Consider the following 26,948-nt stretch of genomic DNA (forward strand, 5'->3'; position numbering starts at 1 on the left):
AGCCCTAAATCTTCTTAAAACAACCCATAGTTTCAGCTACTTTATAACCTTCAAAGTATTTCAAAAGGTAGGGAAGGCATCTATTTTCTGTAAAATTTACACCACACGTATTGAAGAGGTTCTGAAATACACTCGCAGTAAGAACTTATATAAGAACCTGTAGAAACTAAATAATATTGAGCACATATTCCAAGGGAAATATGAACGGCCCTGATCCTATTTGGGTATAAAGGTACACCAATTCTTTTGGGCCACTGCAAATTTCCCAAACTACTGCTCCAGTGCCTAAAAACCTGGTTGGGAATTATAACTCTTAAGGCAAGGACCGCTCACAGAAGAGACCTTCCAAGGCAGTTATTTGATGTGATTCTCTTTGCTGGACTGCACTTAGCCATATGCCTGCCACCTCTTCCGTATGCCTCTCACCTGGTTTCCACCTCTTTCACTACCCTGCAACTGCCTTCTCTAAGGTCTGCAGTGACCTCCTTATCAAATCCAACGGCCTCTACTCCACCGTAATCCTCCTCCACTTCTCAGATGCCTTCAACACTGTGGACCACCCTCTTCTCCTAGAAACAATATCTACGCTTGACTTCACCAACACTGTCCTCCCCTGGTTCTCCTCCTATCCTTCTGGCTACCCCTTCTCCTACTCTTTTTCAAGCTCCTCCTCTGCCTCCCACCCTCTAACTGTGGGAGTCACTCAAGGCTCAGGCTGGGTCTCCCTCTATTCTCCATCTACAGCCACCTGGAGAACTCATTCGCTCCCACGGCTTCAACTACCACCTCTACGTGGATGATTCCCAAATCTACATCTCCAGCCCTGACCTCTCTCCTTCTCTGCAGTCTAGCATTTCCTCCTGCCTTCAGGACACCTCAAACTTATCATGTCCAAAAGAGAACTCCTGTCCTCCCCATGTCTTTCCCACCACTGTAGACAACACCACCACCCTCCCTCTCTCACAGACCCATAACCTTTGCATTATCCTCAACTCATCTCTCTCATTCAATGCACATATTCAATGTCACCAAATCCTGTTGGTTCTTCCTTCACCACATCACTAAAATCCGCTTCTTCCTCTCCATCCAAACTATCACTGTGTTGACCCAAGCATTTCTGTCTCACCTTGACTACTGCGTCGGCCCCCTCGCTGACCTCCCTGCCTCGTCCCATTTCGGTCATTTCACTCCGCTACCCCTATCATTTTTCTACAAAAATATTCAGTCCACATCTTCCCAGTCCTCAAAAATTCTCTAGTGGTTGCCCATCCACCTCCACTTCAAACGAACTCCTTACCATTGGCTTTAAAACACTCAAATCAGCTCGTCCCCTCCTATCTTCCCTCTACAAGTCCCTACTACAACCCAGCCCACACACTTCACTCCTCCAACACCAAGCTACATGCTGTTCCTCAATCTCATCTATCTCACCACCGACCCCCTGCCTGTGGCCTGGAACTCTCTGCCACTTCATATCCTACGGGCATTCACTCTCCCCACCTTCAAAGCTACATTAAAATCACAACTCCTACAAGAGGTTTTCCCCAACTAAGCCTTCATTTCCCCTATTCCCTCTCTTTTCTGCATCACCTATGCGCTTGATCTGTGCCCTTTAAGCACTTGATATTCACCCCACCCTCAGCCCCAAAGCACTTCTGTATATATCCATAATCTATTTTAATGTCTGCCTCCCCCTCTAGACTGTAAGCTCCTGGTGGGCAGGGAACATGTCTACCAACTCTGTTGCATTCTACTCTTTAAGCACCTAGTGCAGTGTTCTGCACATGGTAAGCATGAAGTCTAATAGTGTCCTGGGTTTCTTTAAGAAGGAATACCAAAAAGTTACATATGCCGTAGTTGTCAATAGTTGCTTGGCTCCCAGCTTTAATTACAGCAGTTTTGAAGAAGCAGAAGGGATCAGGGTGATAGAATGTTACAGCATAATTGACTAATGAACAGGAATGACATTAGGGCAATCTTAAATTACAATAAAAGGATTCAGGCTATTGTCTAAAATGGCTTGAAATGAACATGATAAAATAAGTCGGATTCTCTTAGTGAATGCAACTATGGATTTGGGGTGAGAAACCAAACTCCTTAAAATTGAATTACTTTAACACAGTGAAAGATATTAAAACACTGTAAAATAAAAATCTAGCCCCAAGGAGCGTTTGAAGTCAACTACACACTTAACGACCCTCACTTCCCCCGCCTAGCTTTCCTCATACTCACACCTCTTCCCACCACTCCATCTCCTTTGCTGGCTACCAAGTCTCATCCCAGCCCAGGATCAAGCCATGAACGTGAACTTGCCCCACGGTATTCTCTGGCTGCCTTGAATTCCCCTTGAGTTAGAATCCATCTGCCAATTAAGCTACTAAATTCAAAGCTCGTTCCCTAGAGAAACAGGTTTTGAAACTCTTCCTCCTTGATAATTGTTCTAATGGTCTTTCAGTGAAGAATCAATCATGTCAACACAGTGTGCGAGCTACTGTCTGCGCTTTTCTTACCTGCTTTGATTTCTGCTCATTGAATCAACACGATTGTTTGTTTACAACAGGATAATCTATATGGGAGCTAAAGCACTCAGTTTCCTTCTGTGGGAGAAGTGCAAAAGGGATGGCACCGTGGACGCCAGATCTCTCCCAAAATACTACCCACACCTCACTGTGGTTTGGAGGTGCAACGGCCTCAAGTAAGGGGGCGGCCATGCCAGCGGAGGTGAAGTTTTCCAACTGAAGAACATTCTAGGGCATCTCACGTGGGTGACAGGCTCAATAGAAATCCTGAAAAATAGCCGGCAATCGTTGACGGCAAAGACCACGGCAGCTGGCGACTCCCGGCACCGTGGCACAGCATCAACACTATGCTGCGGTCACTTAGGATGTGGCCATGAGAAGCAGCATGGTCTGGTGGAAAGAGCCCGGGCCTGGGAGTCAGAGGACCTGGCTTCTAATCCCGGCTCTGCCACGGGTCTGCTGGGTGACTTTGGACAAGTCACTTCACTTTTCTGGGCTTCAGTTTCCTCATCTGTAAAATGGGGATAGAATACCTGTTCAACCTCCTACTTGGACTGTGAGCCCCACGCGGGACTAGGAGTGTATCCAACCTGAGTAACTTGTAGCTACCCCAAGGTTTAGAAGAGTGCTAGGCACACAGTAAGTGCTTAACAAGTACCATGATATATAAACACATAAATGGTTTCCGTCTGGGAAACACTCATGTGGCTACTTGCTTCTTTTCTCTGAGCCCAATGAGGAACGTGGGTTGGCAGATTGAAGAGAGTGCAAACCACCATCATTAGAATCATCTCTACCTCCCCAAGGAAACCGGTGCAAAAATGAAAGAAACTTCAGTCCTGGTGTATGAGTTTCTATCTAGTAGAATTAAGGAAGTAAATCTGGTTGGTCCAGAGTCTTGTCTCCTACCCTTGGAGGCTAGTTTAGTCCGGGGGTTCTAGATTGAAGAAAGAGATCCACTCTGGAGTGACCCCTGTTCTTAGTTCTGAATAGGTCCCTAGTTCTGGCTTGGTTCTGGAATGTTATTGGTGCAGGGGCCCAGTGGGATTGAGTAGATCTCTAATGCAGGTGTGGTGAAGTCTGCTACTTCAAAGCATATTCCGCATTCATTCGTTCATTAAATCGTATTTATTGAGTTCTTATTGTGTGCAGAGCACTGTGCTAAGTGCTTGGGAGAATACGATACAACAATAACCAAACACATTCCTTGCCCACGAGGAGATTACAGTCTAGAGATCTGGGGACCGGTTACAGAGGCAGCCCTTTTCCACTTTCACATTATTTCAATAATGTCTTTTGTCTCCTCTCTCCCCCCAACCTTACACTTCATTTTATTTATTTTTGCATCTGACCTTTGGTAGATTAGAAAAATGTAGTCTCACATTTCTATGAAGTGGAGAAAAACAAATATTTCACAGATGGGAGAACAGAGTCACAAGGAAGGTGATTTGCTCAAGATCACCAGTTAGTAGCAGGGCCTTGACTAGAACCTAGGTCTCTTGACTTCAGTCCATGGATCTTTTCAGTAGACCATTCTGTCATGAATTTCATGATGGATTCTCTTTCCCTACACTATTTCATCATTTTTGAAAAAAAAATAATTTTGATATAATTTTGCAAGGGAACATTATTCCACAGTATAAGTTAGAAATCATGTAAAATGGCAAAAGACTGGCTCACTTGTGTCCCATCAGCTCATTGTGGGCAGGGAATGTGTCTGTTACATTGTACTTTCCCAAGCGTTTAGTACAGTGCTCTGCACACAGTAAGTGCTCAGTAAATACAATTGACTGTCAGAAAAAAAGCAGCAAACATAAAAAACATAAATAGTGTTGATTTTGCTTTTTCTAAGCAAACTGGGGTGGGGGCGGGGAGTAAGCTTAACCAGATGGCACTAAGCAACCAGTCATAAATATTAATCGGAAAACTACTGGAAGCCACCTTAGTTTGTAGGCCTAAACTGACACGTTCAAAAAGAAAACCGCAAAACTCTGTTGATCATCTTACCTTGCTTGCTGCCCATAAACACCTCCACCAATCGGAAATTCTCGAGACTCTCTGTCTGCCAAAAATGAGACATTAATATTTATTAGGATTTATCAAAGGTAACAAACCCTTCCACATGCTACTGCTTTAGTAATTAAGAGCAAGATTAATATTTTCCATTTTCTTCTCCGTAAGTCTTTCTGGGATCTCCATCTTGGGTCTTTACTCCCTTCCTCCCTTCAAAGGATGTTTCGTTGCCGCTACTGAAGCCACTTACCAATCAATGGCATTGACTGTGTGCTTTCTCTACACAGGGCACTGTACACTTATTAAATAAAAGTCCCCAAACTACTTTCAGGGGGTCGGGGCAGGGGGGGGGGGGGTTTATGCTGGAAAACCGTGAAATCAGGGGTCTTAATCTCATTTGTGGTTTATGCTGTGATGACCTCAAGCCAGAGGACCTTAAAGAGACACGATCTCTCTTGGCGCATGCATTCAAAACATGTGGGAAACACCACTGGAGGTCTGCAATGCTGAACCTAAAAATCAGATTACCTACTAAGTGAATGGCAAGGTGAAAAAGATGAGGGAAGATTGAAATATGCTGGGGGAGTAATTGGATACTAATTGGAGAAGCAGACTATACTTTCACAAAAACTCATTAGCCATCAGGGACAGTTTCGCAACAAAACGTCTTGGAAGCTATAGGTTATGGACCCTTTTCTTCCACTCCCTTCTGCGTCACCCTGACTTGCTCCCCTTATTCATTCCCCCTCCCATCCCCACAGCACTTATGTACATATCTTATGTAATTTTATTTATTTATATTAATGCCCGTCTCCCCCTCGATACCGTAAACTCATTGTGGGCAGGGAATGTGTCTGTTATATGGTTATACTGTGCTCTATACACGGTAAGCGCTCAATAAATACGATTGACTGACACCCCCCACCCCCATCCTAAAAATTCTGTGGGGTGGGATGACTTTAGAAGAGCCAATTAATTCCTTCCTCTTCAAGAGAAGACTGTTCTAGTGACTTCTTCCACGTTAGTTGACCTAAAAGATCAGAACCGATAGAACCCAGGATCCTTCTTGGTTAATTGGCCAGGACATCACATTACTTTCCTGTAATTAAAAAAAAGGAATCGCTGCCACTAAAGCACCATGCCCTAAAGTCAAACCTTCAATTACATACATGGCTGATTTGAACTAATGTAGCCATTCGGTGAGAGTACGGTGCAATCCAAGGACTTTAGCAACTCCTCAGTTTAAATCAGGTAAAGATGAGCATGACAACTGTGAGTCTGGACAAAAACGATGATTTTCTGACGAGGTAAGAGATGATAATGATTTGTGGTGTTTTTTTTAAGTTCTGACTATGTACCAGTCGTTGCACTAAGTGCTGGGGTTAATAATAAAATACTCAAGTCAGACACTTCCCCTGTCCCACATGGGGCTTAGGGTCTAGGGAGGTGGACATTTCTACAGATAAGGAAAACGATGTTACGGAACCTGAACCACCAAAGGTATTTTCTTTCTTATGAAATCATTTATATTTTGAACCATTTTTGTGTAGTTTTATTCTTTGCTCAGAGGATAAATGTTTTGATCACTGCGGATTACAATTAAGTGGTGTGAGAACATACTGCCCAATCTGAAAAGACGTGGTGGAATGTCTGTAACAATCTTCTAGTTTTCAGAACAGAGAGAAGACACCTATAATTATAATAAATGTGAGATTTGTTAAGCGCTTACTATATGCCAAGCACTGTACTAACCCCGGGAGTAGATATAAGATAATCTTATATTAATAATAATGTTGGTATTTGTTAAGCGCTTACTATGTGCAGAGCACTGTTCTAAGCACTGGGGTAGATACAGGGTCATCAGGTTGTCCCACGTGAGTCTCACAGTCTTAATCCCCATTGTACAGATGAGGTAACTGAGGCACAGAGAAGTTAAGTGACTTGCCCAGTCATACGGTTGACAAATTTGGCTTACTACTCTTGTCATTTCCCAGATCGACTACCAAATATGATCTCTCCGCTTAAGTCTCTACTCTCTCCACTCCATACTTCACTCTGAGGCCTTTTTTTCTAAAATGTCATTCTGCATACATCTCTTACTCCTGAAAAACCCATTTCTGTCCTCATCAAGCGGACAACTCCTAACTTGGTCTTCAAGCACTTGATTACACCTCTCCCTTCTATTTATCTACTCTCTCCTCCCACTACACCCCAGCTCACAATCTTTGTTTTCTACTAATTTACTCATTGCCTTTTGATTTCTTCTCATCCTCCGGCGACATCTTGCTCACACTCTCTCCACTGCCTGGAAGTCCCTCCCACTTCATATCCAAAAGACCACAACTCTCCCCATTTATAAAGCCCTTCTGAAAGCACATCGCCTCCATGAAATCTTCCCCAGTTAATCTCCAATCTCCCCACTTATAAACTTACCACTCCAGCCCATCTGTGCTAATTACTTAAGGACTTACAACCTCCCACAGCACTTATGTACATATACCCCATTACTTCCTTTCATCTGCAATTTATTTTAAGTGTCTCCCCTGCTAAACTTCTCTTGGAAGGCAGGTTTCAGGTATGCTAATTCTACTGAACTCTCCAATGCCTTAACACAGTTCTCTGCACAGGGTAGGCACTCAGTACATAATTGAACTTGTTTCTCTGTACAGTTGACTCTTCTTTTAACAGGTCCCACAATCACAAGCAGAGAAGCAACAAAGCCTAGAGGAAAGACCTGAGAGTCAGGAAACCTGTGTTTTCATCCCAGTACTGCCAATAGTTCGCTGGGTGATCTCGAGCAAATCACTGAATATCTCTCTGCCTCTGATTCCTCATCTGGAAAATATGAGTCCGTGTGGGACGAGACCTGTATCCAATCTAATTATCCCGTATCTACCCCAGCGCGTGACAATGCGGCACATAAGTGCTTAATATAATTAATTAAAATTCCATTATACCGAACACTTGAAAAGACTGTTTTTCATGAAAAACGTCAATTCGGGTTCGAGTTAACACATTTCTAGACTAACCAAGCAAATCTGGGTTCGCTCGAGACTCATTAAAACAGAAGTTTACTGTATATTCAGGCTAACTGAAACTGCAAAAGATGTCCTAACTGTAGAGCTGGAGGGCTGCCTTTCGGCCCCTCTGCTGCTAAAGTTGAAAGCTAATGCTGGGAATGGAGACAGGGATCTAGTTTAGACTGCAAATTCCTCAAGAGCAGAGCCTGGATCTTCCACTGCTATATGTTCCCAAACATCAAGTGAAGTGCCCTGCACCCAGAACGAGATTAATACTGATGATGAGGATGATGGCGGGGAAGCTGGATATCACCTAACTCCTGAGGAACAGAGAAGGATTTCTACAATCCCACCACTGAAACAGTAACTTGTTTCTTATTGCAGCACTTGTACTTTGTTCAAAGCTCACCAACCTGCCACATGGCACTTCCAGAAAACCGGCAACTGCAGTGTGGGCAGTATGATGTGAACGGCATTTTTTTTTTTTTAGTTTTAATGCAGGGCTAAGGAATCAGATTATTACCTGCTACATAATAGGCAATCTTAGTACTGAGGACAATAAAGAGAATGCAGAAAACAATCACTCTCATTAGCTACATTAAACATATACCGACACATGCAACAGAATGAAAATATTGCCTGGAAATAGTGTCGACCATAAATTTTTACCTGCCGTCCTAGTAACGGAAGTACTTCTCTCACCACCGTCTGAGCTGTACTCTCTTTCTTTACTCGGAGGGAGATATAAGCCACCCCAATCCTAGACAGAAAAATAATTTAAATAATTTAAATTCTCTCGTTATTAACATAGGTATAGCTCTGAAGATGTGAAGCATATCTTTTGTAGGTGTTCCGTTAGTCCAGATGAGCAGTGATTGAAAATCCAGTGGCGTTTGTGAAATGAGAAAGCGGTTTCAGGGCACATCTGTCAACCCTACATACACAGAGGTGTCTTTCGGTTCAGTGACGACACTGCCCATCTATGACATAATGGCTTCTCTAACTTCTGAGTTTCAAAAATACACTCACCTCTACATTTTATATCGTTTAAGAACTTTTTTTAAAAAAGCCCACGAGGAGCTCATACTTCCAAGGTAACTTATCTCACTCAGCCCTATGTTATCGGCACCAGAGTGCCAGAGCTCATTGGAAGCAAAATCCTTGTTCACCATCAATTTCAATTTATAGTGCTACCACTTGGCCTACTGAACCAAAGGGGTTTGGTGTGGTTGGGAGAACCTCGGTAAGGGTAAAGGAGGATATGGGGGTAAGGGATATGGGATGCCAGAAAATGAACACAGCGGCGAAAGATGGCCCCCTCTTAGGGGTCAGGGTGGTCAGGACACTACACTGCACAGGGCTGGCCTTCATCTCCAAGACACCGCATTCCAAAGCAGAGTCCAGAATAAGGGGCTGGCACAGTCCAGAATGTGGAGTTTGGAAGTTACTGCAGCCCTCCCCCTTCCCACCAACAAGAAAAAAAAATGGGATATGGGTGAGGCATAAGAGAGCAGGGAGCAAAGGAAAATGGGGAGGGGAGGAAGAAGAGAGGAGAAAAGGAAAACAGAAATCAATGAGAGGAGGAGCTGGGACAGATGAGTGAGAAGATGTGGGACTAGAGAAGAGAAAGGAGGAAGACAAATGGTGATTACAAAACGTTTTCATTCTCACACATTGCATCACAGAACTCCATAGTCTCACACAAATATGATGACCCACTAACAATATTTCTCAACTCTAATCCTTGTTTTGTAAGGAAAAAAGAAACAAAGAAAAAAGGAAGGTCGTCACACCAGCTGAAACTTGAGGTTTAAGGTTGACAGACCAAAAGCAGGACATTTCAGGGCGACTGAGTGAAATCATTTTGGGGAATATGTAAACAAGAGCAAAGGCAATTAAGTGCTTTTTATTGTTAAATATACTCTTGATACTGAGGGGGAAAAACTAGGGCAGAAAGAACAAGGTCTTCCTAAAATCGTTCCTCACTGCTTATCAGATAAAATAACTCATCTGCTGTTCCTTCTTAAATGCGTCAGGATTTATGTCGAAAAGGATGCAACTGTTTAAACTGCTTCGATTTCCAGCCTACTTGTTTCTCAGACTAGAACGCCCACGAAAATTTTTAATGGTTTATTTCCAAAACTTTTCTTAAAAAAAAAAAGGTGTTTAAAAAATATTTAAGCAAGCATTCTGCCCTTGGAAATTTCAGGCATTTCATTTCAATACCCATCTAGTTAGATTAATAGAGACATGTTCTTTACAGATCGTTCAACTTCAGTTAGGAACTCTTTCTCTCATTCCGGGAGTGATCGTGTTTGGTTAAATTGACTGAGTCTCTCTGGGAAAAGCGAGCGTGCTGGTTTGGCGTGCTTAATCATACCACTGAATTAAATGTTCAATAGAGTGTAATTGGGAATCTGACCCATTTGAGCACAATTTTTAAAGCGCCAAGTCAATGACACTCACTTCAACCAGCCGGGATAAATTTTGATTACTTCGTGATCCTTGGGTTTAGCTCTGATAATCCAAGCTTCAGGAGCAGACTCTTTGAATACTGAGCCAGTGGTGGTTTCATCAGTGACTCCATTTCGCATATTTATGTCCTCATCAACCAAGGCCTGCTGAGTGAATGTCTGGAGCGCAAAGTCTTGCCGATCTTCATTTATGTAATAGGCCCTCAGGGCAGCTTCCTACACCACCAGAAGAAAATACGTGTTAGCCTTAAAAGATTACAGCATTGTTTTAAAATAATTCAATTATAAACTACACACGTGAAGAGCTTTTCAGTCAAAGACTTTGAAAGGGGTTCCCCAAATTTGAAGTTCATAATGCTGAGCCAGATCAGTGAGCAAAATGAAAACCACCCACACGATAGGGCAAGGTGGGAATGTGTGTTTAGCTTTAGGGCTGACAACTTTAATCACACACTCGGACACCCACATTCAAAGACACAGACAAACTCTTACCCACCCTCCATTCCAGCTCCCCGCTAGGTGGGAAAAAGGAAAATTCCATGGAGGGCAGCTATCCAGGGCACTAACAGGGTATGAGAATGGGAGACAGAGACAGATAGAGAAGGTTGGAGTCAAATGTCACCTAAACTATACTGAGGAATAATCTCCAAAAAGTCCCTAGCGCAACTCCAAATGCTGACAATTTGAGAGTGAGTGCTATTACGATGGAGCAGATGAAGGCTTTGTGCATCAGGCAACTGTGAAGATGGAAAGAATAAGGGGATGGGGTGAGTGAGAAAGCGAGCCTTTTTTTTCCCCCCCAACACAGACAACAGACATCTAAATAACAGATAGGGAGAACCCACTGTGATAAGAGGGACAGAAGGGATGAAGCAGCTCCAGACTGGAAAGAGGAAAGATGAGGGGAGACATGACTGAAAGCTACCAAATCCAGCGCCTAGAACAGTGCTTGGCACATAGTAAGCACTTAACAAATACCATTATTATTAAATCACAGAGTATGAACAAGGTGAACACACAATTGTTCACCAAATCCCTCAACATTAGGACAAGGGGGCAGCACTGTAAATTTGAAGATGTTAAGTTCAGGACACACACACACACACACACACACACACAAAACTGGAAACACTCCTTCACCAAGCCGATGGTACACATATGGAATTAGTTACCCCCAGCATGTTGGGCAGGCTAAAAATAGCAGAAGGCTTAAGAGGGGTCTGGATAAATTCACAGATGAGAGGTCCAAAATGGGTTGCTAGAGAGAAAGGTTAGATACTGGAAGGCTCGGGAAGGGTTGAAATAGCTTCAGAGGACAGTAATAAGTTACTAGGAGGAAATTAGGGACGTTCAAAGGTAGATTCCTAACCTTGCAGTTGGAGGTCAAGGAGGGCAACCATCACAGTTCCTCCCAGCATCCTTTGGTGCCATTGTCAGCAACAGATTGCTAGACTGGTTGGGCCACTGGTCTGACCCAATACGGCATTTCTTATGCTCGTATGTTTATGCCAAATAGCTGTGAGCAGTCCTAAATCTGTTCCGGTTGGTGGGGCAGAAATAATCACACGTGACTATTTCTTATCTCTTACCAAAACCTCTTCATTTTGGGCTATTCTTGGAATGGTGATCAGCCGAAACTGATTGCGTTTTATCGCATCATTACCATCAAAAATCTTCAATGTTTGTTTGCCTAAGAGAACAAAGTATTTTGGTTTTATCAAAGTAAATAATACAAAATCACAACTAAATAATACTAAGACACAGTGATATGAAATCAGAATCAAAAGAATCAAAAACCGAATGTCCTCTGGGTTCATTGAAGCACACGCCATGCTTCAGTGAACGAGGACGAGTAGACACTATTTTCATTATTTCTGATTGCTCCAAGTCGAGATCTTAGACTTAAAATGTAATGTTTAATTGTAAATGGTGTGGTCAGAGTAAAAGCTAATGGGATTGACCTACTAAAACACTTGGCAAAAAATGCAGTGCGATGGAAAGAGTTCTTATTAATAAATCATAACCAAAGTAATACCCAAGAGCAGATGCCTTGCTTTTCTTTTCCATTTATCCATTACCATCAAAAGCATAGATATATCTGCTGCTTGGTCAAGAGCACAGGATCATAAACCAAGATCCACCTCCTCCGGGAAGCTTTCCTTGGTTAGCCCCATCTGCACAACTCCAGAATAGCCTATGACTTATTACACCTCAGTCTTAAAATGAGCGAGGCGTAGCAGCATGGTTTAATGGCTCGAACACAGGACTGGCAGTCAGAAGGACCTGGGCTCTAATCGCAGCTCCGCCATTTGTAGTAGTCAAATTTATTAAGTGCTTACTGTGTGCAGAACACTGTACTGAGCACTGGGAGAGGTGCACAAGTGGTATAGTAGACTGTAGGAGCAAAGGTGATGGTTGAGGTAGGTGCATCCGGTAGATGAACCCCTAACTACGTAATTGCGATCAGACAGAAATTTCAGAATCCTTAACACGGCGTGACATTCCAAGAATAAGGTCTCCCGAGGAAGGGCGGGATGATTCGCGATCGAGAGGGAAGATGCTTTTCAGAAGCACGGTGACAGTCCTATGAAGTTTAGCTTGGCAGGGATAGATCAACAAAGTGAGAACCTAACTAAAATCTTCACTGATTTAGGGGCAACCCTGCAGTCCTGGAGAAACTTAGGATCAAGGAGAACAGTGAGGAAAACTAATGGCTGCTTGAGATGTTCCTGAGAAGCCGTGCGGTTTAGTGGATAGAGCATGGGCCCGGGAGTCAGAGGACTCGGGTTCTAATCCCTGCTCTGCCACTTATCTGCTGGGTTACTTTGGGCAAGTCACTTCACTTCTCTGGGCCTCAGTACCCTCATCTGTTAAATCTGTGAGCCCCAGGTGGGGCAGGGACTGTGTCCAACCAGATTAGCTTATATCTACCCTAGCACTTAGTACAGTGTGTGGAACATAGTAAGCGTTTAAATACCATTAAAATATACATATGTATATATATTTAAATTGAAGGATCCCAGCAAATTAGCAGGAGGAAGTGTAGCTTATGACCACAGATATTATTTAAGCCAGGAGTATTTATGACTTCATGGGAGAGCATTTTACTGCTGGTTTTTGTGGGACAGTGGTATCTCTTCTTGGGGTTACTTTGGTATTCAGTCCTGGCGGAGAGATGTGCTTCCTCACTCTTTCCAGCATCACCAAATTCTTCAGACGAGAATCATTTCTACCACTGACAACAACACCCAAGCCACTTTCCATGGCATGACATTCATTCAATTCAAGCATATTTATCGAGCACTTACTTTGTGCAGAGCACTGTACTAAGCGCTTACCCTTCTGACATACCCTCTTGCCCAGTGTCAATAATAATAATAATAATGATCATAACCATAATGTGTCCTCTCTCCTCTTCCAGTGCTTTTTTGTTTAGAGCCCCATCTCCAGACTGTCCATGCTGGGGCTTCATTAGGGGAGGGGAGGAATGGAGAATAATGCTAAGCATGAGGGATATCTGCATCCCCCACAACTTTGAGGGCCCCTCAGTCCCAATCTGGCAATAGAAATGAGGGGAGGGAGCAGGAGCCAGGAATCCGTGTGGCCTTTATGGATTTTCGGGATACTTTGAGCACCCACAGCACACACAGCACTCTACTAGGGAGGCATGGTAAATATTCTACCTGGATCCTGCCTTCAAGGACCTTAAAATCTCCAAGTGGGCAAGTCAAAGATGCTATTTTAGCACAGCTATAGTGCCTGGCACACAGTAAGCCCTTAACAAGAACCGCAATTAAGTGGAAAGAGCACGGACTTGGGAGTCAGAGGTCATGAGTTCGACTTCCGGCTCTGCCACTTGTCAGCTGTGTGACTGTGGGCAAGTCACTTAACTTCTCTGTGCCTCAGTTACCTCATCTGTAAAATGGGGATTAACTGTGAGCCTCACGTGGGACAACCTGATTACCCTGTATCTATCCCAGTGCTTAGAACAGTGCTCGGCACATAGTGCTTGACAAATACCAACTTTATTATTATTATTATCATAGAGTGCACTAACAAAGGCAGGAATCCGGAATACCAGTCTAACGCCTGGAGTAAGTTGACTATGTGATGCCATGATGAGGGATTTCTACTTCTCACATTTCTCACCCTTTCAGCTGGCGTACCCAGGTGGGCTGGGTCTAATCCATTGCCAAGCAGCCTGTGAAACCTCGACAGATAACTTAATGACCAACTGAAGCTGACTGACCAAAGTAGTTGAGAAAAGCTCCTTCAGGGCTCAAAGGATTCTGAAAGTTTAAATGGGTTGGCAGTGGCTTTAGATGTCCTTTTCTAGCAGTTAAGACTCAAACCAAACAAGTAAACAAGGTGACTGTGACTCTTTACACAAGTCAAAATATCTACTCTGACTGAAAAAAATTAAAAAAAGACCAGTTCGCTGCAGCATAACCCACAAGAGGCCAGAATCTGCTGAGACTGTGGGTAAAAGCAGCCAGGAAGATCTGGGCCCCTGAAGTGACTAAATGTTCACAGGGTCTTTTTATTTGCTTTTTTTCCCTCTGTAACACCTATAGCTTGGTTTCCTCTAGATATCAGCCAAAGCTAAAAAAGATACAGAGGATGTGATATTTTAAGTTGCATAATCAATAAAGCTTTATTCAACGGCAACAATGAGCTATTTTTTCCTTTAACAATATTCTCCTTACTAGAATCTGTTGAAATCTGGGCATCTTTCAACCAGCTTGGTGAGGAGCCATCAATATCATCATCATCATCTGTAAAAAGGAGAAATGGAGGAGAGTTTCCATTTAATTGAAACTGCTTAAACATTTTATTTGTGCTGGTTTCCATATCACTCTGTCAAAAATAGTACTTTATGCTCTACTCAAACCAGTACCTTAAATTTGGGAAAATCAAACTTTAAAGAAACTCACACCAAAAAATGAGTTACCATTCAGAGTGCTTACGGTAACATAGCTACATTTCAAAAATCTAGTGAAATGCATGATTTCAGTACACCTCCATACTGTTTAATAAACCTAGCATTCACACGAAATTCCTGCTTATACATTTTTACTTCACTCTCTAAGATACTCAAATTCATAGAACAGTTTGTGAACTATATTTTCCACAAAGAACTACAAATATAGCTACAATACTGCAAAACCTGATTAATTCAAAATGCAACAAACCAAAAACAGGTTTAGGTCTCTAGAACAGCAGTAATGCAATTAATCAATCGTATTTACTGAGCGCTTTCTTTGTGCAGAGCTCTGTACTGAGCATTTGGGAGAGTACACTATAACAGAGGTGGTAGACTTATTCCCTGTCCACAACCAGCTTACAGTCTAGAGGGGGAGACGGACATTAATCTAAATAAACTACAGGCGGCAAGGCCACCCTATCACTCAACCCTTCACTCCACCAGGCAAGGAGCCTCAGAATAATTTCTTACTCCCTTCATGCCGCACAGTGGATCTTAGGTCAGATCTTGTAGCAAATTTTTCTTTCATGCCTTTCCCAAACTCACTTTCTCCCAGATTCTGATCATCTCTCACCTGGACTACTGCAACCTCCATCTCCAGGACCATTCCTCTCCCAGTCGATCCACCAAGGTGGTCCCCTCTTTGACTCTTGTCCTACTCCCAACAACTCCCCACTACCTCTGGTAGGGTCCTCCGCTTCAAGCATCTTTATCGGGCCACCACGGCTTCCCTTCCTTCATCCGTAGCTTTCTATTCCCAAAGGTGTTCCATGCCCCCCACCCCCCCGCCTTTTCTACAATTGCCATTCGCCAGAAAAGGGAATAGATGCAGCGAGTGATTGAGAAATAGAATTGGGATTAACATCTTTACCTGGTTCAGCCTGCAGACTCTCCGATATCCGGAAACAGTGCATTTTGCTGAAATTGCGAGAATATAAACGCACACAATTTGGAGGAAGAATCATGTTCCTGAGTCTTCCAAAAGTACATTCTGGTGTCACAATGACATAGCAAGCAGCATGTGCCTACAACCAAAGATACACCACAAACTATGAACAAACTTGATTCATTTCAAATCTTATGAAGAAACATCACCCCAGATATGACAGTAGGAGACGACAACCAGTTTGGGCGCCTGGGCTAGGATGGACTTACTCTTCAACCTGAAAGGAGGTGGTTTGATTATTTTTTTATATGCTCTTTCCTCCCCACTTCCCACCAACCCTGCCCTGTTTTTTTCACCAAACCCTTCCTTCGAAACTCATAGCATTAGTACTAATCTGGAATTTGTGTAAGTGTTTTTATGTTTCCACAGCACATTCTCATCAGTTATCTCATTTCATCCTCCCAACATCTCTGTGAGGTAGGGAGAGCAGACACTATTTAATCCCATTTTAGAGGTGAGGCAGCTGAGGCACAGAGAACCTAAGTGACTTGCTCAAGAATGCAGAGCTGAAACTAGAAGCTAGGCTTCCTGACTGGAAGGATCGTGCTCTCTCCAATCAATCGATCAATCTTATTTATTGAGGACTTACTGTGTCCAGAGCACTGTATCAAGCGCTTGGAAGAGTACAATTCAACAGAGTTGGTAGATATATTCCCTGCCCACAAGTTACAGTCTAGAGGAGGAGACAGACATTACTAGAAATAAAGTATGGATGCACACATAAGTGCTGAGGGAGGGGTGAATAATGGGCACAAATCCAAGTGAAAGGGTGAAATCCACTTGACCTCACTGGTCCCCAGATACACCTTCTCCATGAAATCTTTTCAGAGCTCAACAATTACCCTATTCTATTCACCAGTGAGGAAAAAGTCGAGGTTGATCAGTGGAAAATTCGACTTGTAATAAGCAAAAACAGCAGCCAGGAGGCAGAAAGGTATTGAGATGAGATACCAGTCAAAAAAAATTCTAAGCCCCCCAAAAAACCCACACGAGCCAAGTCAAAAAGCAGCTAGAGATATTTGTGAGTCTGATAAACTAAGCCAACATTTGTTGGGTCCTAATTATGTCTATTGCCAATAAGTGTGTCTCTCCTTTATGTTTATATGAATCTTTTATATGTTCTAATGCTTCTGCCACTTGGCTTGTTTCCTTTTATGTTTGTGCAACTGTGCTGTCCATACTTCCTTCCCATTAGATTGCAACTCCCCCAAGGAAAAAGGGTTAGCTTTTCAACTGCGGTGTACCCAGAGAGCACTCAAATAGTGTCAATTGGCAAGCAACCCACCATTAAGCTACCTGCTCCTTTAATATGATAATTCATTCCTTCGAAGTCTTTGAAACACCCATTCCCCAGTGAAGAATCCTTTCACTAAAAATATATTGCCAAGAAAACTTATACCTCTGGGATAGAACCACTATGTCAGAAAGTACCTGAAAACACAAATTTAGCCCCTGATTAAAGACTCTACCTTTACGTCTTCTCCAAAACTTTAGGTACACTATAACAGATTATGTAATTAGCACAGCTCCCTCTTATAAAAAGCCAAAAGCTGTAAGAAGCAGTTTGTTTTTTGGGGGGGGGGGAATATGGTATTCATTAGGCGTTTACTATGTGCCAGACACTGTTCTAAGTGCTGTGGTAGATACAGGTTAATCAGGTTGGACACAGTGCATGTCCTATCTGGGGCTCACAGTCTTAATCCCCATTTTACAATTGAGGAAACTGAAGCACAGAGAGGTGAAGTGACTTGCCCAAGGTCACAGAGCAGACAAGTGACAGAGCCGGGACTAGAACCCAGATCCTTCTGGCTCCCAGGCCTGGGCTCTACCCACTAGACCATGCTGCTGTCGTTTAAATCACCCTCCCCTACTGCACACCCATCTCTCATAACCAGGGATGCCCAAGAAATGCAACTTACCATAATGCCACACCACTCACACCTCATGCCAGAAAGCACTTCAGAGGAACCACAGGTTTTCCTGCACACCTCACAGCGTGCATTCGAAGAAAGATTCCCCTCCCTCCAGTGATGATGGTAGGTGTCCTAGGAAAACCAAACAAAAAAGACAAGGATTCCCCCCGCCCCCCCAGAAAACATGGATTAGCAAAAAATAAGAAAAATTAGCACCTTGTAACTTCATCATCTTAAAAACAAAGCTACTTATGTTAAGGTAGGTTCACTGGCAATGAAGTGAATGGCAGAGAACCTTGTAGAATCAGTCAAATGAAATTACTGAGGGCGCTTATTACATGCAGAGCAATGTAGAAAAAGTATGACTGATGAGGTGACGGCCTTCAGTCGTTTCAGGGATGCAAAACTGTTGCATTACAGAGTAGAACGCTCAAAGCGCTACTCCCAATGAAACATTTTCCTTAGCTTTTTGATAGGCACTCACGGAAACTTACATGATCCTGATGCCCATCTTGATGACACTGTCTGCAGTCACTGCAAGCAAACGGGGCACACTCTGCATGCACATGTAGTTCACACACTAAACGGAAAAAGGAATGTTTGAATCCAAGAGTTTACGCTTCATCCCATTTACGTCTCCAGTCTACGTATACGTACATTCCATATACATCGTTATATGTACGTAATGGACGCAATTATATCGATAACCGTCAGATTTATTGAGCATCGACTCCGTGCAGAACACTGCACTAAACATTTCTAGACTAGAAGCTCATCTCTAGATCGGAAGGTCGCTGTGGAGAGGGAATGTGTCTACCGACTCTGTTGTACCATACTTTCCCAAGAGCTTAGTACAGTGCTCTGCACACAGTAAGTGCTCAAATAAATACCATGGATTGATTGATTGAGAATAGCAGAGTTAGAAGACATGTTCCCTGCCATCAAAGAGCTCATAGGCTAGGACAAAGACACACCCAAAACAATTTATAGATAAAAGAAAAAGGAGAAATGTATACGTAGGATAAGTTGACAGGCACACAAGTGCTACAGGTGAGTGTGAGTGCTTAAGTTCATTCATTCAATAGTATTTATTGAGCGCTTACTATGTGCAGAGCACTGTACTAAGCGCTTGGGATGAACAAGTCGGCAACAGATAGAGACAGTCCCTGCCGTTTGACGGGCTTACAGTCTAATCGGGGGAGACGGACAGACAAGAACAATGGCACTAAACAGCGTCAAGGGGAAGAACATCTCGTAAAAACAATGGCAACTAAATAGAATCAAGGCGATGTACAATTCATTAACAAAATAAATAGGGTAACGAAAATATATACAGTTGAGCGGACGGGTACAGTGCTGTGGGGATGGGAAGGGAGAGGTGGAGGAGCAGAGGGAAAAGGGGAAAATGAGGCTTTAGCTGCGGAGAGGTAAAGGGGGGATGGCAGAGGGAGTAGAGGGGGAAGAGGAGCTCAGTCTGGGAAGGCCTCTTGGAGGAGGTGATTTTTAAGTAAGGTTTTGAAGAGGGAAAGAGAATCAGTTTGGCGGAGGTGAGGAGGGAGGGCGTTCCAGGACCGCGGGAGGACGTGACCCAGGGGTCGACGGCGGGATAGGCGAGACCGAGGGACGGCGAGGAGGTGGGCGGCAGAGGAGCGGAGCGTGCGGGGTGGGCGGTAGAAAGAGAGAAGGGAGGAGAGGTAGGAAGGGGCAAGGTGATGGAGAGCCTTGAAGCCTAGAGTGAGGAGTTTTTGTTTGGAGCGGAGGTCGATAGGCAACCACTGGAGTTGTTTAAGAAGGGGAGTGACATGCCCAGATCGTTTCTGCAGGAAGATGAGCCGGGCAGCGGAGTGAAGAATAGACCGGAGCGGGGCGAGAGAGGAGGAAGGGAGGTCAGAGAGAAGGCTGACACAGTAGTCTAGCCGGGATATAACGAGAGCCCGTAATAGTAAGGTAGCCGTTTGGGTGGAGAGGAAAGGGCGGATCTTGGCGATATTGTAGAGGTGAAACCGGCAGGTCTTGGTAACGGATAGGATGTGTGGGGTGAACGAGAGGGACAAGTCAAGGATGACACCGAGATTGCGGGCCTGCGGGACGGGAAGGATGGTCGTGCCATCCACGGTGATGGAGAAGTCTGGGAGCGGACCGGGCTTGGGAGGGAAGATGAGGAGCTCAGTCTTGCTCATGTTGAGTTTTAGGTGGCGGGCAGACATCCAGGTGGAGACGTCCCGGAGGCAGGAGGAGATGCGAGCCTGAAGGGAGGGGGAGAGGACAGGGGCGGAGATGTAGATCTGCGTGTCATCTGCGTAGAGATGGTAGTCAAAGCCGTGAGAGCGAATGAGTTCACCGAGGGAGTGAGTGTAAATGGAGAACAGAAGAGGGCCAAGAACTGACCCTTGAGGAACTCCAACAGTTAAAGGATGGGAGGGGGAGGAGGCTCCAGCGTAGGAGACCGAGAATGATCGGCCAGAGAGGTAAGAGGAGAACCAGGAGAGGACAGAGTCCGTGAAGCCAAGGTGAGATAAGGTACGGAGGAGGAGGGGATGGTCGACAGTGTCAAAGGCAGCAGAGAGGTCAAGGAGGATCAGAATGGAGTAGGAGCCATTGGATTTGGCAAGAAGGAGGTCATGGGTGACCTTAGAGAGAGCAGTCTCGGTAGAGTGGAGGGGACGGAAGCCAGATTGGAGGGGGTCTAGGAGAGAATGGGAGTTAAGGAATTCTAGGCATCGATTGTAGACGACTCGTTCTAAGATTTTGGAAAGGAAGGGTAGTAGGGAGATAGGACGATAACTGGAGGGGGAAGTGGGGTCAAGAGTGGGTTTTTTTAGGATGGGGGAGACGTGGGCGTGTTTGAAGGCAGAGGGGAAGGAGCCCTTGGAGATTGAGTGGTTAAAAATAGAAGTTAAGGAAGGGAGGAGGGCAGGGGCGATGGTTTTAAGAAGGTGAGAGGGAATGGGGTCCGAGGCGCAGGTGGAGGGGGTGGCACTTGCGAGGAGGGAGGAGATCTCCTCTGAGGATACTGCAGGGAAGGATGGGAAAGTAGGGGAGGGGGTTGTTGGGGGGGAGGGGAGAGGCGGAGGGGTGACTTTGGGGAGCTCAGACCTGATCGTGTTGATTTTCGTGAGGAAATAGGTGGCCAGATCATTAGGGGTGAGAGATGGGGGAGGGGGAGGAACAGGGGGCCTAAGGAGAGAGTTAAAGGTCCGGAACAATCGGCGGGGGTGACGGGCATGGGTGTCGATGAGGGAGGAGAAGAAGCTTTGCCTGGCGGAGGAGAGGGCAGAGTTAAGGCAGGAAAGGATAAATTTGAAGTGCTTAAGTGTGCACTTGGGACAGACGTCCTGATGTGATAGTTGGGGGCTATGACCTGGGGGGAGAAATATTAACCGGAGAAGGTCTTATGGAAGAGATGTGATTTGGGGAGGGATTTGAAGATGGGCAAAGGAGTGGACTGTTGGATTTGAAGGAAGGGAGGGTGGGGAGCTTGTCAGTGAGTCAGTCAATAATATTTACTGAGCACTTACTGTGTGCAGAGCACTGTACTAAGTTCGTGGGAGAGTATGATATAACAATAAACACATTCCCTACCCACAACGAGCTTACAATCTAGTCTTCTTCGACTGGGAAGAAGGGAGGGGGCAAGGAGTCAGCCTGGGAGGAGGTTGCTTGAGAGGAGGGATTAGTGTGAGCTAGACTGTAGTGAGAAAGCAGGGAGAGAAAGAAGGGGGAGAGCTGACTGAGTGCCTTAATAATGTTGGTATTTGTTAAGCGCTTACTATGTGCTGAGCACTGTTCTAAGCGCTGGGGTAGACACAGGGGAATCAGGTTGTCCCACGTGGGGCTCACAGTCTTAATCCCCATTTTACAGATGAGGTAACTGAGGCACCGAGAAGTTAAGTGACTTACCCAAAGTCACACAGCTGACAAGTGGCCGAGCCGGGATTTGAACCCATGAACTCTGACTCCAAAGCCCGGGCTCTTTCCACTGAGCCACGCTGCTTCTAAAACCAATGCCTTAAAACCAATGGTCAGGAGTTTCTGCTTGCTGCACAGAAGAATGGGTAACTATTAAAGGTTTTTGAAGAGTGGAAAGAACCATGTTCTAGAAAAATGACTTGGGCATCAAAGTGAAGTTTGACTGGAGAAGGGAGAGACTGGGGTCGGAAGACCAGCGAAGGGGCTGGTACAGAAGAGCAAATCTAACTAGATAACTATATTCGCTGATGCTTAAAAGTAGTTTAACGTGAGTTTTGGATACACTGTGAATCCATCTGTCTAGTCCAGAGGAGATTAGGCGAGATTAGGGCAGGTTCAAAGGTAGGCATCAAGTGGCTCCGATGCCAAAGCCAGCAACAGGTTCAAGTCCTGGCCAGGGCTCAACGAACGTCGGCTTAGTGCACGAAACAAAAATACGACGCAACTCTCACTTTTCCTGGCCTCACCAGGGCTTTTCCAGAACTGCAGTCTTTTACTTTCTCTTTGTTTTTCTCCTTGGTGCTAAATTGTCGTGGCGAGAGCTGCTACAGCAGATAGACAGGTATGGCGTGATGCAATCAAGAAAAGGTGACTTTTTTAGCAGAGGGTTTGGGAGGATCCTGAGAGAGCCAGGCACAAGACAGTCATTGTGTGTACCCAGTGTGGTCAGGGCCATCAAATCCACAATGACCATTTCAGGCACACTGCAGCTAGAGGTCAGTGACATTTCTGAAGACTAATGACAGTTATACACAGTTGACTCTGCCATAGTGTGTATTGTGCTCTCCCAAGCGCTTAGTAGAGGGCTCTGCACAGAGTGAGTGCTCAATAAATACCACCGATGGCAAGGTTCTTATTTGTCTCTATGATGCCATTCATCGAGGTCTCTATGTCATTCATTGGTGCCTCTATGATGTCATACATTGCCTATTTCTCTGCCAAATTCATTGACATACATGCCCAAAGAAGAAGAGAGAAGAAAATAAGGGATTGGATAATCAGTCCATGAATACTCGAAAATTGCATCTGTTTATATTAGGGTTTCCTATTTTGAAAAACTTTGGGAAAGGTGTATATAGTAGTTTGACTTTTTCACAGTAACATATAAATGTTCACCAAATCATTCTCCCTCAAAATCTAATGCCCATAGTAATAATAATAGCAATAATTGTGGTATTTAAGTACTTACTATGTACCAAACACTGTGCTGAACACTGGGGTAGCTACAGTACAATCAAATCAGACACAGTCTCTGATCCACATGGGTCTCACAGCCTGAGAGGGAAACCAAGTATTTCATCCCCATTTTACAGATGAGGAAACTGAGGCACAGAAGTTCAATGACTTTCCCAAGGTCACACAACGGGCAAGCAGTAGAACCAGTATTAAACTCTAAATCTCCTGATTCTTAGTGCTGTGCTCTTTCCACTAGACCACAATGCTTCTAGGGCACACTCTTTAACTTCCCAATTGAGTGTTCAGTAATACTGGAATCCTTTCTGTGATGTTTATCACTCACAGTAACTTGTAATTATTATTCAGGACTTTATCCAGTATGTGATTTCTGTATGCAAACAGCCTCACGTGATCAATGCAATAGCCATCTTATCTTCTAATTTCACCAGATCATTCAGTTGCTTTCCAATCAGCAAACTCCACAGAACACAGGAGATTTTTTAAAACCCTACCAAGCATTCTTTACTGAGGGTATTTCGGGGCAGGGAAGGGGGAGTGACCTGGACTGGACGATTTAGGTTTTCACCTCCAATCCTGTATTCTCCTGTATTCTCCACATCCTCTATGAAACTGCTAAGAGAGAGGCATAAGAAGAGAAGAAGAAGAAAAGCCAGAACGGACGAAATTAGGAAACGGGAGGTTTGAAAGAAGTAATCTGTTAGAGTACACACTGACCCAGAGCAAGTAGTGATAAGTCATCAGGACGAAGGAGGAGACGACAGATAGGAGGACAGTGTTTTCAGCTGGTCGAGAATGCTCCGGGTTGCAAAAGAGGATGGGGGAAAAGGGGAGGAATCAAAGACGATATTCAGAACCCAACTTAAAAGGAAACGAAAGGTTCTTCAGTACTGATAAAATCCCATTTTAATGAAATGTACCAGGATGCCCAAATCCTTTCATTATAAAGGATTGTCATACTAAAGGAATTAGGCAGATCCCCCTGCAGCCTTCTTCACCTATTCTAGCCAACCGGAGACCACCACAGTAGGAAAAACGGGGCTTCGAGCAAAGCCACCCAACTGTGCCCGGACGGTAAGCCCCTCATAGCTGGTCAGAAGATCAGTGTGGTAGACTGCAAGGGGAAGAGTGAAACCCGACATGGGTCATGGAATGCCCTGGTTGGCTGGGAGGATGGCAAAGTCAGGTCACTTCGCTTAGTCTCGCTTCTTTCACTGCAGTAATCTCCAGCCAGCCAGGTCCCGGAGTTCTAGCAACTTGCACTGGAAACAAATTTTCATTAAAGAACATTTGGCACTTGGTGTAGAGCAGTGGAAGATGTTGGGGAGGCTGTTCAGGCCTTGGGAAAAATTCTGTTTAGCGAGTGAAGCGTTAGACCAGCATTCTGGATTCCTGCCTTTGTTAGTGCAGTTTATGATAATTGCATTTCTTCTTAGGGCTTACTATGTGCCAGGCGCTATATTAAGCACTAAGGTGGATACAAGTAAATTGAGTCAGACACAGCCCCTCTCCCAAATGGGGCTCACAGTGCTAATCCCCATTTTATGGATGAGTTAACTAAGGCACAGAGAAGTTAAGTGACTTGCCCAAAGTCGCACAGCAGACAAATGGTGGAGCGGAGATTAGAATCGAGGGCCTTCAGACTCAAGGGTATTTACAGAGTCCCTGAATGCAGAGCGCTATATTAAGTGTGAGAGTACAACCAAAGCAAACCAGGCTTTCCTGACCTGAAGGAGCTTTCAAATTAATATGGAGAGACAGACAAAAGTTATTCCAAAAGCAGCTATATGACAGGTAGTGATATAAATCGGTCAGGGTGAAATAGAATAAATAAGCGACTTTTCAACGGAATAAAATTATATACTTGCATGCTGAGGATGGGTATAAAGACATAAGTGGTAAGGGTATCTATTGGGTTGATGTGATATGGGTTTGGGAAATTAATGAGGGAAAGGTTCTTGGAAGAGGTGAGATCTTAAGGAGGACTTGGAGAAGATTTTTGGCCTGGCAAATCTGGGGAGGAGGGGGAGAGGAAAGACAGTTTCAGACCAGGAAAATGGCACGCACAAGAGGTCAGAGGAGGAAGATCCATTGTGAGGCATAGCTAGAAGGTGAGCTTGGGAAGAGCAAAGCGCGCGAGCTAGAAAACAGGAAATTATTTATAGTAATGTCCATCTCCCCCTCCAGACTGTAAGATCCCTTTCTTATGGTATTTGTTCAGGGCTTACTATGTGTCAAACACTGTTTGAAGCACTGGGATAGAAACAAATGAATTAGGTTGGACAGTCCCTGTCCTGCATGGAGCACACAGTTTAAGTAGGCTCCTCGAGGGCAGGGAACATGTCTACCAACTCTGTTATACTGTCCCAAGTGCTTAGGACAGTGCTCTGCACACAGCAAGCGCTCAATAAAAACCATTGATTTGACTGAGATGAAAACAGACAGAAAGTAAAATGGGGAGAGCTAGTGAAAAAACTTTAAAGGTGAGGAGCTTTAGCTTCATGTGGATGGAACTGGGTTCCATTAGAGGTTCCTGAGGCGTGGGAGAGACACGTACTGAGCAGTGGTTCAGAGAGATGATCCAGGCAGTTTTCCATAGTACAGACTGGAAGGAAGAGGCTGAAGGCAAGTAGATGGATATAGTAGTCCAACCATGATACAATGAAAGTTTGAACCAGTGTGGTGGCCATTTATGTGAAGAGGAAGAGATGGATCTGGGAAATGTTGTGGAGGAAGAATGAGCAGGATTTAACGGTGAACAGAGAAGCAGCATGGCCTAGTGGATAGGGTATGGGCCTGGGAGTCAGAAAGACCTGGGTTCTAATTCCACCTCCGCCACTTGTCCCCTGTGTGACCTCGGGCAAGTCACTTCACTTCTCTGGGCCTCAGTTACTTCACCTTTAAAATGGGGATTAAGACTGTGAGCCCCATGTGGGACGACTATGTCCAACCTGATTAGCTTGTACCTACTCCAGTGCATAGTACAGTGACTGGCACATAGTAAGTGCTTAACAAATACCATAAAAAAAATCACGGTTAACAATATGAAAACTGAAAAACAAAATGAGGAGTAAAGGATGACACCACGATGACAAGCTCTTGGAACAAAAAGGATGACAGTGTTCTCAGCAGAAATAAGAGAGTTGAGAGGAGTGAATTTAGTTGGGAAGATGAGATGTTCTGTTTTAGACACGTTGAGTTTGAGGCGCCAGTGCGACATCCAAGTGGAGATGTCCTGGAGTCAGGAGGAAATGTGAGATTGAAGAACTGGCAAGAGGCCAGGACTCAAGAGGGAGATTTGGGAGGCATCCACAAAGGGGAGTTTGTTGAAGTCATGTGAGGAGATGAGCTCCCCAAGAGAATGAGTGCAAAGCAAAGAGACTTAGCAGACCCAAGGGCACCGCCACTTAGGGGACGGCGGGGAGGGGAAGAGGAGCAAGTGAATGAAACTGAGGAGTGGTCAGAGAAGTAAGAGAACGATCAAATGAGAGCCAGAGTTGCAAATCAGGGTCTGAGAGCATTTCAAGGAGAGAGAGGTCAACAGTGTCAAAGACAGGCAAGAAGTCAGAGAGGTGTTGATAGAGATGTTGCTTTAGGCTATGGAGTCAATCTTGGAAAGGCATTTTTAGGCTTAAATGAAGAATGAAATTTAGCTGCTCTGTGCTACATGGAGATCTCTTTTATTCTAACTCTCTTCAGGTTTTACTCAGTCAACGGTATTGAGCGCTTACTGTGTGCAGAGCTTGGAGAGTACAATACAACAGAGTTGGAAGACACATTTCCTGCCCACAAGGAGCTTACAGTCTAGAGGGGAGGCAGACATTAAAATAAGTTCCAGATAGGGGAAACGGCAGGGTAGAAGGACATCAAGTGCTTATAGGATACAGATCCAAATGCAAGATCCAAATGCAAGATA

The 26,948-nt window shown here is 44.4% G+C and overlaps 1 protein-coding gene across 1 annotated transcript in view; it reads right to left on the minus strand.

The window, feature by feature from the left end:
* Window positions 1-26,948, minus strand: part of DGKQ (diacylglycerol kinase theta) — a 79,593-nt gene that overhangs the window by 30,592 nt on the left and 22,053 nt on the right. The window contains exons 4-11 of the mRNA XM_039910620.1: window positions 18,364-18,449; window positions 17,876-18,001; window positions 15,882-16,035; window positions 14,733-14,801; window positions 11,616-11,716; window positions 10,019-10,242; window positions 8,222-8,312; window positions 4,527-4,581 (exon numbers count right to left, since the gene is read on the minus strand). Of these exons, the coding sequence (XP_039766554.1) occupies window positions 4,527-4,581; window positions 8,222-8,312; window positions 10,019-10,242; window positions 11,616-11,716; window positions 14,733-14,801; window positions 15,882-16,035; window positions 17,876-18,001; window positions 18,364-18,449 (906 nt within the window). The remainder of the gene's footprint in view (window positions 1-4,526; window positions 4,582-8,221; window positions 8,313-10,018; window positions 10,243-11,615; window positions 11,717-14,732; window positions 14,802-15,881; window positions 16,036-17,875; window positions 18,002-18,363; window positions 18,450-26,948) is intronic.

Source organism: Ornithorhynchus anatinus, chromosome X3, assembly GCF_004115215.2.
Source record: "Ornithorhynchus anatinus isolate Pmale09 chromosome X3, mOrnAna1.pri.v4, whole genome shotgun sequence".
Taxonomy (NCBI): Eukaryota; Metazoa; Chordata; class Mammalia; order Monotremata; family Ornithorhynchidae; genus Ornithorhynchus; species Ornithorhynchus anatinus.